At 43.0% G+C, this 15677-nt stretch overlaps 1 protein-coding gene across 1 annotated transcript in view; it reads right to left on the reverse strand.

Moving 5' to 3' along the window:
- The window catches only part of LOC143287587 (chromodomain-helicase-DNA-binding protein 4-like), a 50748-nt gene that overhangs the window by 16297 nt on the left and 18774 nt on the right, over window positions 1-15677 (reverse strand). The window contains 14 exon segments of the mRNA XM_076595695.1: window positions 137-323; window positions 2607-2698; window positions 3992-4068; window positions 4404-4460; window positions 5461-5692; window positions 6823-6968; window positions 9266-9506; window positions 10479-10603; window positions 11025-11142; window positions 11838-11969; window positions 12442-12580; window positions 14246-14410; window positions 14623-14744; window positions 15177-15515. Of these exon segments, the coding sequence (XP_076451810.1) occupies window positions 137-323; window positions 2607-2698; window positions 3992-4068; window positions 4404-4460; window positions 5461-5692; window positions 6823-6968; window positions 9266-9506; window positions 10479-10603; window positions 11025-11142; window positions 11838-11969; window positions 12442-12580; window positions 14246-14410; window positions 14623-14744; window positions 15177-15515 (2172 nt within the window).

Genomic DNA, 15677 nt, shown 5'->3' on the forward strand with positions numbered 1-15677 from the left:
ACCCACATCCATCAAAAAAAAAAAAAAAAAAAAAAAAAAATTCTGATTTAAACTTATTTTGTTTCATTCACTCTATTCTATTCATTCTTTAAAAAATGTAAAAATAAATAAATAAATTTTTTTTAAAAGCACTGACCTTTTTGCGGACCAGCGACATGATCCCAATGCGGGTCAGCACGTGTTGCCGTGACAACCCCTCCCTGGGCACGCCGTCGGCGAAGGTCTCGGCATTGTCGGCCCCTGGCTCACACAAATGGCGCATAAACAGCGACACATAGGCCTTGAACACCTTCTCCGTCTTGCCCTTCAGGTCGCGCACCAACCTGAAATCATAGGGACTGTTGCAAGTTTCATACATCATACATCAATATGTCGGGGGTGGTTTGGGTTGGTTTCGTTGGGTGGGTGGTTGGATGGTTGGCTGGTTGGTTGGTTGGTTGGTAGGGGGAGGGTTTTAGCCTCAGCACCCAGTGTTTGATTGGTGTAGTGTGTGTGTGTGTGTGTGCGAGCGCGCGCATGCGTGTATGACAGACAGACAGAAACAGAGTGAATGCATGCAAAAGAAAGTGTGAGTGTGTATTGTGTGTATGTGTTCTGTCTGTGTGTGTCTTTTGCGTGTTTTGCATGGTGTGGCTGGTTGCAGTTATAGTGTCATGAAGTGCATTTTACTCTGTGTGTGTGTGTGTGTGTGTGTGTGTGTGTGTGTGTGTGTTGTGTGTCTGTCTGAGAGAGAGACACAGATAGAGAGAGGCAGACAGACAGACAGAGAAAGAGGGTTTGTGCGTGTGCGTGTGCGTGTGTGAGAGAGACAGACAGACAGAGACAGAGAGACATACAGACAGTGACAAATAAAGAGTGAGAGGGATTAGAAAATGTCTGTTGTCAGCCTGTATTTGAAATCAATAACACACACACACACACACACACACACACAACAGTTTTGAAAACAAGTTGGGTTACAGTCTTACACTGTAATCAGACTTCCCATAAAACAAACAAACAAAATCCTGCTTTCAGTCCCCTCAGCCAGTGTTATCCTCAGTCCAGGTTTACACTTCAAAATTCTTTTACTCTCTTCTCATTCTCCCTGTCTAAAATGCACTGCAAAGTATTTGCATGCATATAGAAAGTTATTCTTTCAAAAATTCTTTTAGTCATTCAACTGAGAAATCTGTAAAGCAGACCAATACTAGCCATGCCCATTGAGGAAACACAAAGCACAGAGACATGGTCATTAGTTTGTTTTTTTGTATGATAGCTGTGTCCACTATGACCTTCAGAACAGCAGAGGAGGCAACTGCCGTCCCAACTATCTGGGCTGGAATTTGATCATAGTGGAGAGTGTCTTGCGCAAGTTACATCCCCAATCTCTCGGCCATGAGGGTTTTAGAACAGTCGGTATTGGGATGGTTCCCAAAGGCCAGCTAGCCCCCAAGGCTGCAGCACTAAAAGCCAGCACAATCTTGCCTCCTAGTTTGAGAGTCATTGTCCTTCACGAAAGACTAAGCTGTAAATGACTTCCCATTGTAATGGAGAAACCATTGATCATACAGCTCTCACTCTGCTATTGGCCCAGCTGTAAGCTTGTGGCAATCATAGTTTATGTAAACGTCAACTCCATACTAGCTGAAAATTGTATTGCAAGACACTTGTCTTGAACTTCTCTCTCTCTCTCTCGTGCATGCGTGCGTGTGTGTGTGTGTGTGTGTGTGTGTCTGTGTGTGTGTCTGTGTGTGTGTGTGTGTGTGTGTATGTGTGTGTGTGTCTGTCTGTGTGTGTCTGTGTAGTGAAGAGACAACAACCAATAAGAACAACACACAAACACAACAAGAGCTAAGGACAAAGCACTGCGTGTGGGTGTACTGTAGTGACTACACAATAAACTAATATGAACAACACAAAGGAACACACACACACACACAACAACAACAACAAGGGCTGAGGACACAGCACTGCCTGGTGTGTGTAATGACTACACAATGTACCAATAAGAACAACACAGACACAAGAACACACACACACACACACACACACACACACCCACCACCACCACCACCACCACCAACAACAACAACAGAAAGAGCTGTGGACATACCACTGTGTGTGTATGCGTTTGTGTGTGTGTGTAGTGACTACACAATACACCAATATGAACAACACAGACACAAGAACACACACACACACACACACACAAAACAAGAGCTGTGGACATACCACTGCGTGTGTGTGTGTGTGTGTAGTGACCACACAATAAACCAATATAAACAACACAGACACAACACACACACACATATATACAACAACAACAAAAGCTGTGGACATACCACTCTGTGTGTGTGTGTGTGTGTGTGTGTGTGTGTGTAGTGACTACACAATAAACCAAAAAGAACAACACAGACACAAGAACACACACACACACACACACACACACACACACACACACACACCACAACAGCAAGAGCTGTGGACATACCACTGCGTGTGTGTGTGTGTGTGTGTGTAGTGACCACACAATAAACCAATAAGAACAACACAGACACAAGAACACACACACACACACACACACACACACACACACACCACAACAGCAAGAGCTGTGGACATACCACTGGGAATTGAAGGCATCCTGGGGAGGCATGCCCCACCGCATCACGGCGTTCAGGAAAGCCTTCCTCTGTCGGGCGTTGAACCCAAGCACCTGTCACACACACACACACACACACCACAGGGCCCATCAGTTAACATAACCACTCCTAGTACCTTGTGAATGGAGAAGAGTTTTACCACTCTTTACTATTTGTTAACCATTCCTGGCCTTTACATGGGTGGGGATGACCGATTTCTGTAATACTGAAAAGTTTGCGTCTATGGACTGCTAAATCAAACAAAATACATGTCGGATTATAGAAATAAAGTAGAACAGTAAAAATGCCATAAGAAAATTGAAGATCGGATCCTGAAGATGATTAATTAACCAAATGCATGTCTGCATACCCATAAAAAAGTACAATAAAGCAGAAAAAACATTAGAAGAAAAAAAAAACCCAAAATGCCAGTATGGAAATCTGTATAATAAACACAGAGAGAGAAAAAGAGAGGGAGAGAGAGAGAGAGAGAGAGAGAAAGCGTGAGAATTTACGCATATATAAGCAAATGCATGTGTGCATGTGTTTAGGTGTATGCACCTGTGGACACTGTGTGAGCATACATGTCCATATGTAAACGTGAACAACAACAACTCTTCACTTCAAACCAAAGAGACATCAACATAAACGTTCAAACTATTATCTGAGAGCACACCTCTCTCATCATGTCCGACAGCGCCTTTAGGCCGCAGCAACAGCTCCGCATGCAGCCCCTAACAAAGTCGGTGAGTTTTGCTCTCGCGTCCGACTGACCAGGTCACGGCACTGACCCCACCGTGACCTTTGCTACGCAGCCAGACGTCTTTTTTTTTTTTTTTTTTTTTTTTTATCGATAAAGCTTTGATTTTTCCCTCATAAACTGGTAACACTGTTTTTTGTTGTTTTTTTAATACTGAAAAGTTTATGGCCCAAGTTCAGGGATCATTTACCTGAAGTGTGTGTTTAATACCAAAACAATGTACAATAAAGAGAAAAAAAATTAACAACAAAAAACCCACCAAAATGTCAATACATGAATCTGTAGAATACGGAAATAATCCCACCCATATGATAATCTTTTTCCTAACAAAAGAAGAAGAAGAAGAAAAAAAAAAACAACTACTGAATAACAAAGTAAATAAATAAATAACATTTTCAAAATACACACACACACACAAACAACATCATCATAAACTGTTTACCACTCGTTCAAAGTTGATGAAAATAAGACATGAACCCATTTTTTTTTTTTTTTTAAATGTTCAGCTGAAGTGAGGAAAAGTTACACAGCTATCATCTGAAGAAAAACAAACAATGAACACATTAACTTAAGTACTGTAAAACAGACAACAATGCTGAAGTCTCACCTCAATCTGTCCGTTCACCCTGGCAAGCAGAGGGGGCAAAGGTCGATCTTTCTCGTTGGCACGCCGACGAGTGCGTGCTGAAATAAAATGGAATATAATTTTCAGTTATTTGTAGCACTTTTTATTTCATTACATATTTGAGTCTGAAATATTTGGTATGCCTCTCAAGTATTATATTAAGACTGTGTGTGTGTGTGTGTGTGTGTGTGTGTGTGTGTGTGTGTGTGTGTCCATGTCAATTCATATGTACAAGGTTCATGATCATGTGGGAGAGAGTTGATCAGTGTGAATATGCACATCTATACACACACACCCCAGAACACATGCGAGCATGTACACACACACACACACACACACACACACACACACACACACACAAACACTCCTACACCAACGAGTGCCTGTTACTTACCACGCGTCTGATCACCATCTCTGTTCTCCTCAAAGTCATCATCATCGTCCTCTTGAGCTGAAACATTGGTTATGTTTTCATTAATCAATTTGGCAAAAAAAACCAAAGCTCTCCAATCATGTCAAAAATATCTTTAAAATAAATTTTTAAAAAAGAAGACAAATCAAAATAAATAACAGAAACCAGAGTGAGTAAAGAAGGAAAAGCAGAACACCCATGCCTCAACAACCAACTAATGAGCTGTCACAATTCCCAACTCTGCGAAGTGACTGAAGGACAAGAACACCCGACTCAACAACGACCAACCAATCAGCATTCAAAACACCTGACTCACCGGAGTGACTGAAATCGACCAACCAATCAGATTTCTAAACACCCAACTCACCAGAGCAAGTGAAGAAGAACACCCTACTCAACAACAACCAACTCATCAGCTGAATGGTTAAAGTGTTGGGACTGTCAATTTGAGCGTCCCGGGTTCGAATCTTGGTGACAGCACCTGCTGGGTGAAGGGTGCAGATTTTTCTGATTTCCCAGGTCAACATCATGTGCAGACCTGCTAGTGCCTGAACCCCCTTCGTGTGTATATGCATGCAGAAGATCAAATACACACGTTAAAGATCCCGTAATCCATGTCAGCGTTCAGTGGGTTATGGAACCAAGAACATACCCAGTATGCACACACCCCAAAACGGAGTAGGGCTGCCTAAATGGTGGGGTAAAAAAAAACAAAAAAAACCGGTATTCCACGTAAAATATTACATGTCTGTCTGAGTGTGTATGTATGCGTGCCTGAAATCTGACTGAATGACACAGGAAATGATTGATGAGCGCCCAGTGGCAGCTGTCAATCAGCTCTAGCCAGGTATGCAGCCTGTTGTGCAAATGACCCCGTGTTTGTAAAGCGCTTAGCGCTCGGTCTCTGACCGAGAATAGGCGCTATATAAGTATCCATATCAATCAATCATTCAAAACACCGAACTCACCAGAGCAACTGAAGAAGAACACCCTACTCAACAACCAACCAACCAGTCAGCATTCAAAACACCAGACTCACCAGAGTGACTGAAGTCGGAGTCGAAGTCGGAGAGGTTCTCCTTCCAGGCCTCCTCGTCGTGGCCGTTCATGGCGTCGTTGTAGTTGACCTGTTTACGTATGCGCTTGCCCTTTCCCAGGGTGCGCGCCAGGTCTTCCTGCTGCTGCTCGTAGTGGTGACGAAGCAGTTTCTCCCAGTACGCCGGGTCCGCGTGCTCGGCCTCCTGTTTCAGGATCTCCGTCTCTGGCTCCTCCTGTGTGCAGAAAAAGAATTTTCAGAGTTTTCTTGGGGGGATTTTTTTATTTCTGTCTGTCCTATCATGTTGACTTTTCCCTCTTACTACCAAGTGCACATTTGAATTGTTTGCTTTTTAATTTTTTTTTTTACATTCAGTTGAAACATTTTGCTGCTTGTGCTTTCACACTGAAAGACAAAAATATTTTTGTTCCATGAGGAAGAGCCAAAACTGGAAAGAAAAAAACAACACACACAAAAACAATCTTTCCCAAACCTGGGTCTTTCCCTTTTTAACAATTTTGTTTTCTTTTTCTTTTTTCTCTTCTAACTGCATGAACCCTGGTTAGACCACAGAATAAATAGGGTATTTCCCACAGAACAAACAGGACATTTTACACAGAAAAAAACAAAATGTTTTCCACAGAAGAAACAGGACATTTCCCAAAACAGGACATTTTCCACAGAATTAACTGGACATTTTCCACAGAATGAACAGGACGTTTCCCGCAGAATAAACAAGACGTTTTCCACATTAATAAACAGAACATTTTCCACAGAATAAACAGGTCATTTTCCACAAAATAAACAGGACATTTCACACAGAATGAACAGGACACAGAATAAACAGGATGTTTTACACTGAATAAACAGAACATTTTCCATACAATAAAAGGCATATTCTCCTGACTGAGCAGGACATTTCGCACAGAATAAACAGGACACAGAATAAACAGGACATTTTCCACAGAATAAACAGGAAATTTTCCCACAAGAATAAACAGGACATTTCCCACAGAATAAACAGGATGTGTCGCCCAGAATAAACAGGATGTTTCCCACAGAATAATCAGGATGTTTTCCCACAAGAATAAACTGGACATTTCCCACAGAATAAACAGGATGTGTCCCCCAGAATAAACAGGACATTTCCCACAGAATAAACAGGATGTGTCGCCCAGAATAAACAGGATGTTTCCCACAGAATAAACAGGATGTCGCCCAGAATAAACAGGATGTTTCCCACAGAATAAACAGGACATTTTCCCCACAAGAATAAACAGGATGTGTCGCCCAGAATAACAGGATTCCACAGGACACCGAGTTCTCTGTCACAGAACGAGAAGCAAACCCCAAGCCCCCACTCACCTCAGCGTCCTGCCCCTTGGTCTGGTAGGAGGCGACCTTGAAGGACTCCAGGTACTCATTCATGGCCATCTCCTTCTCCTCCTGCCCGATCTGACTGCGGTCCAGCAACTGGGCCACCGCCTTCTCGTCGTACACGATGCGGTCCTCTGTAAAATTACCTTCCCATTGCCACTCGCGCTGTAATACCGTGCCTTGCTGTCCTGCTCTTCAGGACTTGAGGGTGAAATGTTATCATTACTATTATTATCATAATTCTTATTCGTCTTCCTGTTCTCTGTAAAATTACCTTCCACTGCCACTCACACTATCATACCGTGCCTTGCTGTCCTGCTCTTCAGGACTTGAGGATGAAATGTTATCATCACTATTCTTATCATAATTCTGATTCGTCTTCTTCTACCTAGAGGTAACGCGTCTGCCTATGAAGCGAGAGAATCTGAGTGTGCTGGCTCGAATCACGTCTCAGCCGCCAGTTTTTCCTCCCCCTCCACTAGACCTTGAGTGGTGGTCTGGACGCTAGTCATTTGGATGAGACGATAAACCGAGGTCCCGTGTGCAGCATGCACTTAGCGCATGTAAAAGAATCCACAGCAACAAAAGAGTTGTTCCTGGCAAAATTCTATAGAAAAATCCACTTCAATAAGAAAAAAAAATCAAGCTGTATGCAGGAAAAAATACATAAAAATTGGTGGCGCTGTAGTGTAGCGACGCGCTCTCCCTGGGGAGAGCAGCCCGAATTTCACACAGAGAAATCTGTTGTGATAAAAAAAAAAAACAAATACAACAAACAAACAACAAATACTTCTTCTTATTATTACTAATGCTTATACAGTGCCCACTGATACTTGGTCAGAGACCAAAAGCATTCATGCTTTACTGTCCTGTTCTCATGACTTGAAGATGAAATGTCATTGTTACTGTTCTTATCGTTATTCTTACCTATCTTTTTTGTATTATTATTACTGACATTCATATAGTGCTTTCTGATACTTGGTCTGAGACTAAAAGCACTCATGCTTTGCCGTCCTGCTCTTTATGATTTGAAGACTGAATTATCATGACTATTCTTCTTCTTATTATTATTATTCCAATCATTGTGCCAAAAGCAGTTTACGTGTCTGGTGGATTTGTCTTCAGAACTTTGCCAGGGACAACTCTCTTGTTCCTGTGGGTTGGTGTGTGTGTGATCAAACATGCAAGAGCTCAGTTTACTGTCCTATCCAAAAGACTACCGTCCAGACCACCACCACTCAAGGTCTAGTGAAGTGGAGAAACTTTGCCAGGGACAACCCTCTTGTTCCTGTGGGTTGGTGTGTGTGTGATACGCACATCCTACATGCAAGAGCTCAGTTTACTGTCCTATCCAAAAGACTACCGTCCAGACCACCACCACTCAAGGTCTAGTGAATTGGAGAAAATGTGGAGTTTGATCATGCGTGCTCAGATTTTCTCGCTTCCTATGTGGATGCCTTACCACAAGGCCACCACTTGAAGATGAAAAACAATCAGCACAAGTATTTTACTCATCCATGTTGCTTTAGATTTAATTTGGCTTAAGTTTCCCCCGTAAGAAAATGATATATAATTCATTGCTCCATTACAAGATTCATTTATGTATCTGGTTTATGACTGCCCCCTTCAGCTAGGGAACTTGGCCTCAATCTGAATTAAACATCTGTCATTCAAATTCCTCTGTAACATGTCTTTACAACTGAGCAAAACAACAAAACCATTCTGTTCAGACAGACACAAAATATTCAACTGCAACAAAACTGTTAACCCAGGCAAACGTAACATAACCAACCACAAAAAATAAGAATATATCAAATCATATCAAATCATGTGGATAGAACCAAAGCAACGAATGCCTGCAATCCTTTTTCATTTTTTTTCTCCTGTCCTTCAAAATAAATTAAATAATCAAATCAAATCAAACCAAGGCAGGGAACACCTGCAGTCTATTCAATTTGTTATCTGGTTTCTAAACAAAAAAGACCAAATCAAGTAAAATCAAATAAATCAAATCATACATACTGAACCAAGGCAACAATACTTGCAGTCTGTTTCAAAATTTTTCTTCTTTTCTCTCTTCTTTAGTCGTCTTCTTCATCTTTCACTTCTGTTTCTTCATCTGTCACTTCTACTTCTTCTTCGTAATCTTCAGGTCTTCTTTTCCCTTCTTCATTTTCTTCTTCTGTTTTTGTTTTTTTCTTTCTCTTCTTCTTAGTTTTCTTCTCTTTCTTCTTCTTCAGTTTCTTCTTCTGCTTCTTTTTCGTGTCTATTTTCTTTTCTTCTTCATCTTCTGCTATATCTTCATTTTTTTCGTCTACTTCTCCTTGTCAACTTGTTTCTTTCATCATCGTCTTCATGTTCTTCTTCTTGTTTTCTTTTACGTAAAAACCAAACCAAAACTAAGGAAAAGGAAAAAAACCGAACAACGCACCAATACCTTCGGCGGTCTCCTCCTTGAAGAGCTCCTCGGTGCCGAACTTGAGGATGTCGTCCATCTCCTTCTTGGACATAGCTCCACCCTTGTTGCCCAGGCCCGGCCGCACCACCAGATGGGTCAGCATCATCTTCTTCTTGGCCACCTGCGTGATGCGCTCCTCCACAGAGTTCCGCGTCACGAAGCGGTAGATCATCACCTTGTTGGCCTGACCGATGCGATGCGCCCGGCTGAACGCCTGTACGAGGAGAGGGGGAGAGCACCATGGAGGGTAAAATTAGGCGGTGGGGGTTGGTATGTGATGGTAATAATTACAATGATATTATTAATGATATTTATTTTATTATTATCATTTATTATATTTATTATATTTTTTTATTATTATTACTACTTTTTTTCTTCTTTTTTTAAAAATAAATTATTATTTATGTACACTTATAGTTGACTTCATCAAGTTTTTGCGCCTTATACATATTATTGTTAGTAGTAGTAGTTCTTTTTTTACGTATTTATCTATTATTTATTCACCCTTTTTTTTTTCTTTTTTTTTTCTTCTCAAGGCCTGACTAAGCACGTTGGGTTACTCTGCTGGTCAGGCACCTGCTTGGCAGATGTGGTGTAGAGTATATGGATTTGTCCGAACGCAGTGACGCCTCCTTGAGCTACTGAAACCGAAACTGAAACTATTAATGATAATTACATTGGCTGAAAGCCAGTGCCGGGAGCACACTGGGGTGGTGGGGGGGGGGGTGGAATTAGGTGTGGGGGTTCGTACGTAATGGTAATAATTGCCACAAGCTTACAGCTGGGCCAACAGCAAAGTGAGAGCTGTATGATCAATGGTTTCTCCATTACAATGGGAAGTTATTTACAGCCTAGTCTTTTGTGACGGACTATGACTCTCAAACTAAAAGGCAAGATTGCACTGGCTCTTAATGCTGCAGCCTTGGGGAGTTAACTGGCCTTTGGGAACCATCCTAACTCCGACTGTCCTAATCCCCTCTTGGCCGAGAGAGCGGGGGTGTAACCTGGGCAGACACTCTCCACCATAACCAAATTCAAGCCCAGATAATCCAGACAGCAGCTGCCTCCTCTGCAGTTCAGATGGTCATGGTCAGACACGACCATCATACAATATAGTACTACTACCACTATTTTGGGAGGAGCTGGGTGGTGCGGTGGTCTAACAATCCAACCTGTTACACCATACCTGGATGTCGTTGTGGGGGTTCCAATCCGAATCGTAGATGATGACAGTGTCTGCCGTGGCCAAGTTGATTCCCAGACCTCCAGCACGTGTCGACAGCAGGAAGCAGAACGCCTGCGACTCTTTGGCTGTTGGGAGTAAAACACACACAGACACACACAGAGTTAATGTCTTTTTCATCAAAAGCCTATCAAAAAAAAAAAAAAATTTTTTTTTTTTAAAAGGAAGAAGACAGAACCAATTAATATTTTGGTTGGTTGGTTTTTCCATGACGTAAAATCTGAATAAAATCCTTTTTTTTTTCCTCTCTCTTCTTTTCCAGATTCTCCTCCCCCCCACCCCCCACCCCCATCCACCCCTCCCCCTCCACCCTCACATCATCCACCCCTCTCAGTACAAATTATATAACTGCGTCAATGCTTTACAGCAGACTGATATTTCAACTTTTTCAATTCTGATTCTTGAGCATGATAATTTGTCTATCACATGGGTTACAATCATAACAAAACAGCAACTTAAAAAAAAAAAATCAAAAAAATCAGTACTTACAGTTGAACCTGTCAATGGCGTCCTGTCTGAGGGAGCCGGTGACCCCGCCGTCAATGCGTTCATACTTGTAGCCCTCCGCCTCCATGAAGTCCTCCAGAATGTCCAGCATCTTCGTCATCTGGTCACAGAAAGAAAAGAACTCATCCATCAGCCATGGGGGTCGTATCACTTTTGTTTATCAGCAACCCTTACCTCATTCAACCCTGGGGAGATTACAGCCTCTGCAGGATGTCATGCCATGTTGATGTAGAAAAAAATGCAGAAAATGTAATACTGTAAGAAGTTAGTTCCTTACGATTTATACATTATGTGGGAATGTGAAAACCGTTTTCTTGAGACGAATTTTGACACCAGAAAATTGTTCGGGGGCAAGGCTGAATCAGTTGAGGTTTTTTTGCTTTTTTTGTTTGTTTGTTTTTTTGTTGTTGTTTTTTACAACGGTGAAAGGTCCTATATAGCCTTTTGCAGCCATCAGGGGAGTGAATTTATATTCCCTATGTTAAAGGCTCAGCATAGAAGGTGTGACACAGACCTCTCCATCTTACCCAGGTAACTATTCACACCTGGGTGGAGTCAGGAAAAAGGGGAGTACTGCGCCTTTTTATCAACATTCCCAAGTAAGTTCAAAACCAACTGTTCATCAACAATTCTTAGAAATCTTTTTTTTTTTTTAAATAAAAAGTTCCAGCATTCAACCTTTCAAAGCGATATTTTGATAAGAAAGACAGACCCCAACCTCCCACCCATACCCACCCCTCCTGAGGTCCATATAACGACAGACAGACAGGTGAACAGACAGTCATGGGAACTCACCTGCGAGAAGATGAGAACACGGTGCTCTGAGCCGTAGATGTGCCTCAGCATCTTGCTCAGCAGCTCCAGCTTGCCACAGGCTTTGATGAGTGCCGACCCTTCAAAGGCGTTATTCGTCGTCCTGGGTGCTTCCTGAAAGACAGAACAGGCCATCAGACCGACTGCTTTCAAACCATGTTCACTCCGCTGTTGCCTCCACCAATCACAGTCACTGAAAATGGTTTTATGGTCTGAAACGTCAACAGTTCTTATCAAACTGAGCCTTATTTTGCAACCCATCGTTGTTTTCCCACAGACTTTCTCCATTTGTCATGTTTCCTTCAGTCAGTGTGGTAATCAAGTATGTCCTTCCATTCAGAAGAGGGGGAAATTTTTCTAGAGAGACTGCAGGAAAAGCTCTAACAAGGTTTCAGCAGTAAAGTGTTTCTTAGTGATGTCACATAAAATTCCAGCAATCAGTAAGGTGATGTTTAATTCTCATCAGTTCGTCATTCATCGGTTAAGACTAACACATGCAGTAACGGCTGTGCATCACTTTTAACATGGTGCACACACACAAATACACACACTTGTGCAGCATGTGCACACACACACAGACACACACCTGAGCAGCCACAGGGAAGAGATAGGGGTGGTTACAGCACTTCTTCAGGTCCATCATGATGTTCAACAGAGACACCTGGTTGCCTCCCTTGGCGTTCAAGGCATCAAAGTTGCGCGTAAGGATGTACTTGTAGTATTTCCTGTCAAAAGAGTACACAATCGAGCGTGAAATCATTAACATGACATGACACAATGAAGTCTGCAAAAAAACAACAAAAAACAAAGAGATGGTTTGGTGATGCATTGTCTGTGCTGACAGAAGGATTACAGGAGATTATAGCACTAGCAGGTCTCCAAGTCTGTTGACCCAGGAAACTGACCAAAAAAAATCTACACCCTTAACCCACCATGCGAAGAGACCAGGATTATAATGTGGGACCCTCAGATAGAAAAATCCAACACCTAGTCGGCTGTCATGCTCGAATAATGTAAAGGCCCGACAAAGTGCGTTGGGTTATGCTGCTAGTCAGGCATTTGTCTGGCAGATGTGGTGCAGTGAAAATGGATTTGTCTGAAAGCAGAGACGCCTCCTTGAGAAACTTAAACTGTCGAGATGTCAGAGGAATTCATAGATGTCTCCCTACAATGTGCACTGTGTCATGATGTCAAATTCATGGACGTCTCCCTACAATGTGCACTATGTCATGATGTCAGACAAATTCATGGACATCTCCCTACAATGTGAACTATGTCATGATGTCAGACAAATTCATGGACATCTCCCTACAGTGTGCACTGTGTCATGATGTCAGACAAATTCATGGATGTCTCCCTACAATGTGCACTGTGTCATGATGTCAAATTCATGGACATCTCCCTACAATGTGCACTGTGTCATGATGTCAGACAAATTCATGGATGTCTCCCTACAAAAAGAACTATGTCATGATGTGAGACAAGTTCATGGATGTCTCCCTACAATGTGCACTGTGTCATGTCAAACAAATTCATGGATGTCTCCCTACAGTGTGCACTGTGTCATGTCAAACAAGTTCATGGATGTCTCCCTACAATGTGCACTGTGTCATGATGTCAGACAAATTCATGGATGTCTCCCTACAATGTGCACTATGTCATGATGTCAGACAAATTCATGGACGTCTCCCTACAAAAAGAACGATGTCATGATGTCAGACAAATTCATGGACATCTCCCTACAGTGTGCACTGTGTCATGATGTCAGACAAATTCATGGACATCTCCCTACAGTGTGCACTATGTCATGATGTCAGACAAATTCATGGACGTCTCCCTACAGTGTGCACTGTGTCATGTCAAACAAGTTCATGGATGTCTCCCTACAGTGTGCACTGTGTCATGATGTCCAGACAAATTCATGGATGTCTCCTACAATGTGCACTGTGTCATGATGTCAGACAAATTCATGGATGTCTCCCTACAAACTGCACAATGTCATGATGTCAGACAAATTCATGGACGTCTCCCTACAGTGTGCACTATGTCATGATGTCAGACAAATTCATGGACGTCTCCCTACAGTGTGCACTGTGTCATGATGTCAGACAAATTCATGGACGTCTCCCTACAGTGTGCACTGTGTCATGATGTCAGACAAATTCATGGACATCTCCCCTACAGTGTGCACTGTCATGATGTCAGACAAATTCATGGACATCTCCCTACAGTGTGCACTGTGTCATGATGTCAGACAAATTCATGGACGTCTCCCTACAATGTGCACTGTGTCATGATGTCAGACAAATTCATGGACATCTCCCCTACAGTGTGCACTGTGTCATGATGTCAGACAAATTCATGGACGTCTCCCTGCAGCAAGCACTCACTTCTGCATGGGGCTGAGCTCAACACGGACGATGAACTCCGACTTGGAGGGCATGTTCTTCAGCACGTCGGTCTTCAGGCGGCGCAGCAGGTGAGGGCCCAGCAGGTCGTGCAGCTTCTTCACCTGGTCCTCCTTGGAGATGTCCGCAAACTCGTCCAGGAAACCCCTGAAGGTCACTGTGACACATGACGGTGACAGTGAAAATAACTCATTCTACTCAGGCGCGTGTCAACTTGGCAACAGTGAAAATAAGGTTAACTCATTCTAGAAGCATGTGTATTATTGTCACTATCATTATCAAAAGACATTTATACAGCATGTAACTGCAAAGCACTATACACCTAAAAGCCCAGCTCCCCACTGGCAGAGCCAACTCACTGGAAGTTTTCCGGGGTGAGGAAGTTGAGGAGATGGAAAAGCTCCTCCAGGTTGTTCTGCAGAGGGGTACCTGTCAGCAACAGCTTGTACCCGATCTTGTAGTTGAACAGCACCCGGAAAAACTGAAACACAGAGAGACACACACATACACATGTGAACATTCAGTCAGGAATGTGGTTCTGCATTACTTGGACAAAAATGCAACACATATTAAAATGTCTGTCTTTGAGTTGAACAGCACCTGGAAAACTGGAACACACACCCACATACACACGCAGACGCACACACACCTCTTGAACTTGTTATACTCCATATAATGGGCCTCATCCACACACACACACACACACACACACACATACACACACACACAAACATTCACTAATGCACAACACATACACACAAAACACCCACTTCCCTTTGACTGATCATTCTTCGCCTGTTGGGCCTCTGAACACACACACACACACACACACACACATACACACACACACACACACACACACCCCTCTCCTCCCATACAACCCCTCCCCCAACCTCACCCCCCACCCACACACCTTAGACTGGTTGTTCTTCAGTCGGTGAGCCTCATCCACCACCAGCACAGCCCAGTCCACAGAGCCCAGCATGGCCGCGTCAATGCTGACCAGCTCGTAGGACGTCAGCAGCACATGGAACTTGATGTTGCAGCCCTGCTTCATCTTAAAGGCCTTGGCCCCGCCCCTCACCACGCCCTCATCGAACGACAGCTCGTGCTCACGGATCACCACGCGGCTGTCCTTGTCACCCACATAGGTCACCACATACAGCTCGGGGGCCCAGAGTTCGAACTCTCGCTCCCAGTTGATGATGGTGGACAGTGGAGCACTCACCAGGAACGGTCCCTTGCAGTGGCCCTGAGCCAGGGATAACAACAAAAAAAGTGTTAATAAAGTGTTCGACTTTCAATCTGATTTCAATCTGAGGGTATTGGGTTCGAATCCCAAAACACTAACAGGAGGCTGAGGACAACAACAAACATCAGAAACGAAAGGGAAGCAATGGCTGTGTGGTTAATA

Source organism: Babylonia areolata, chromosome 11, assembly GCF_041734735.1.
Source record: "Babylonia areolata isolate BAREFJ2019XMU chromosome 11, ASM4173473v1, whole genome shotgun sequence".
Classification (NCBI taxonomy): Eukaryota; Metazoa; Mollusca; class Gastropoda; order Neogastropoda; family Buccinidae; genus Babylonia; species Babylonia areolata.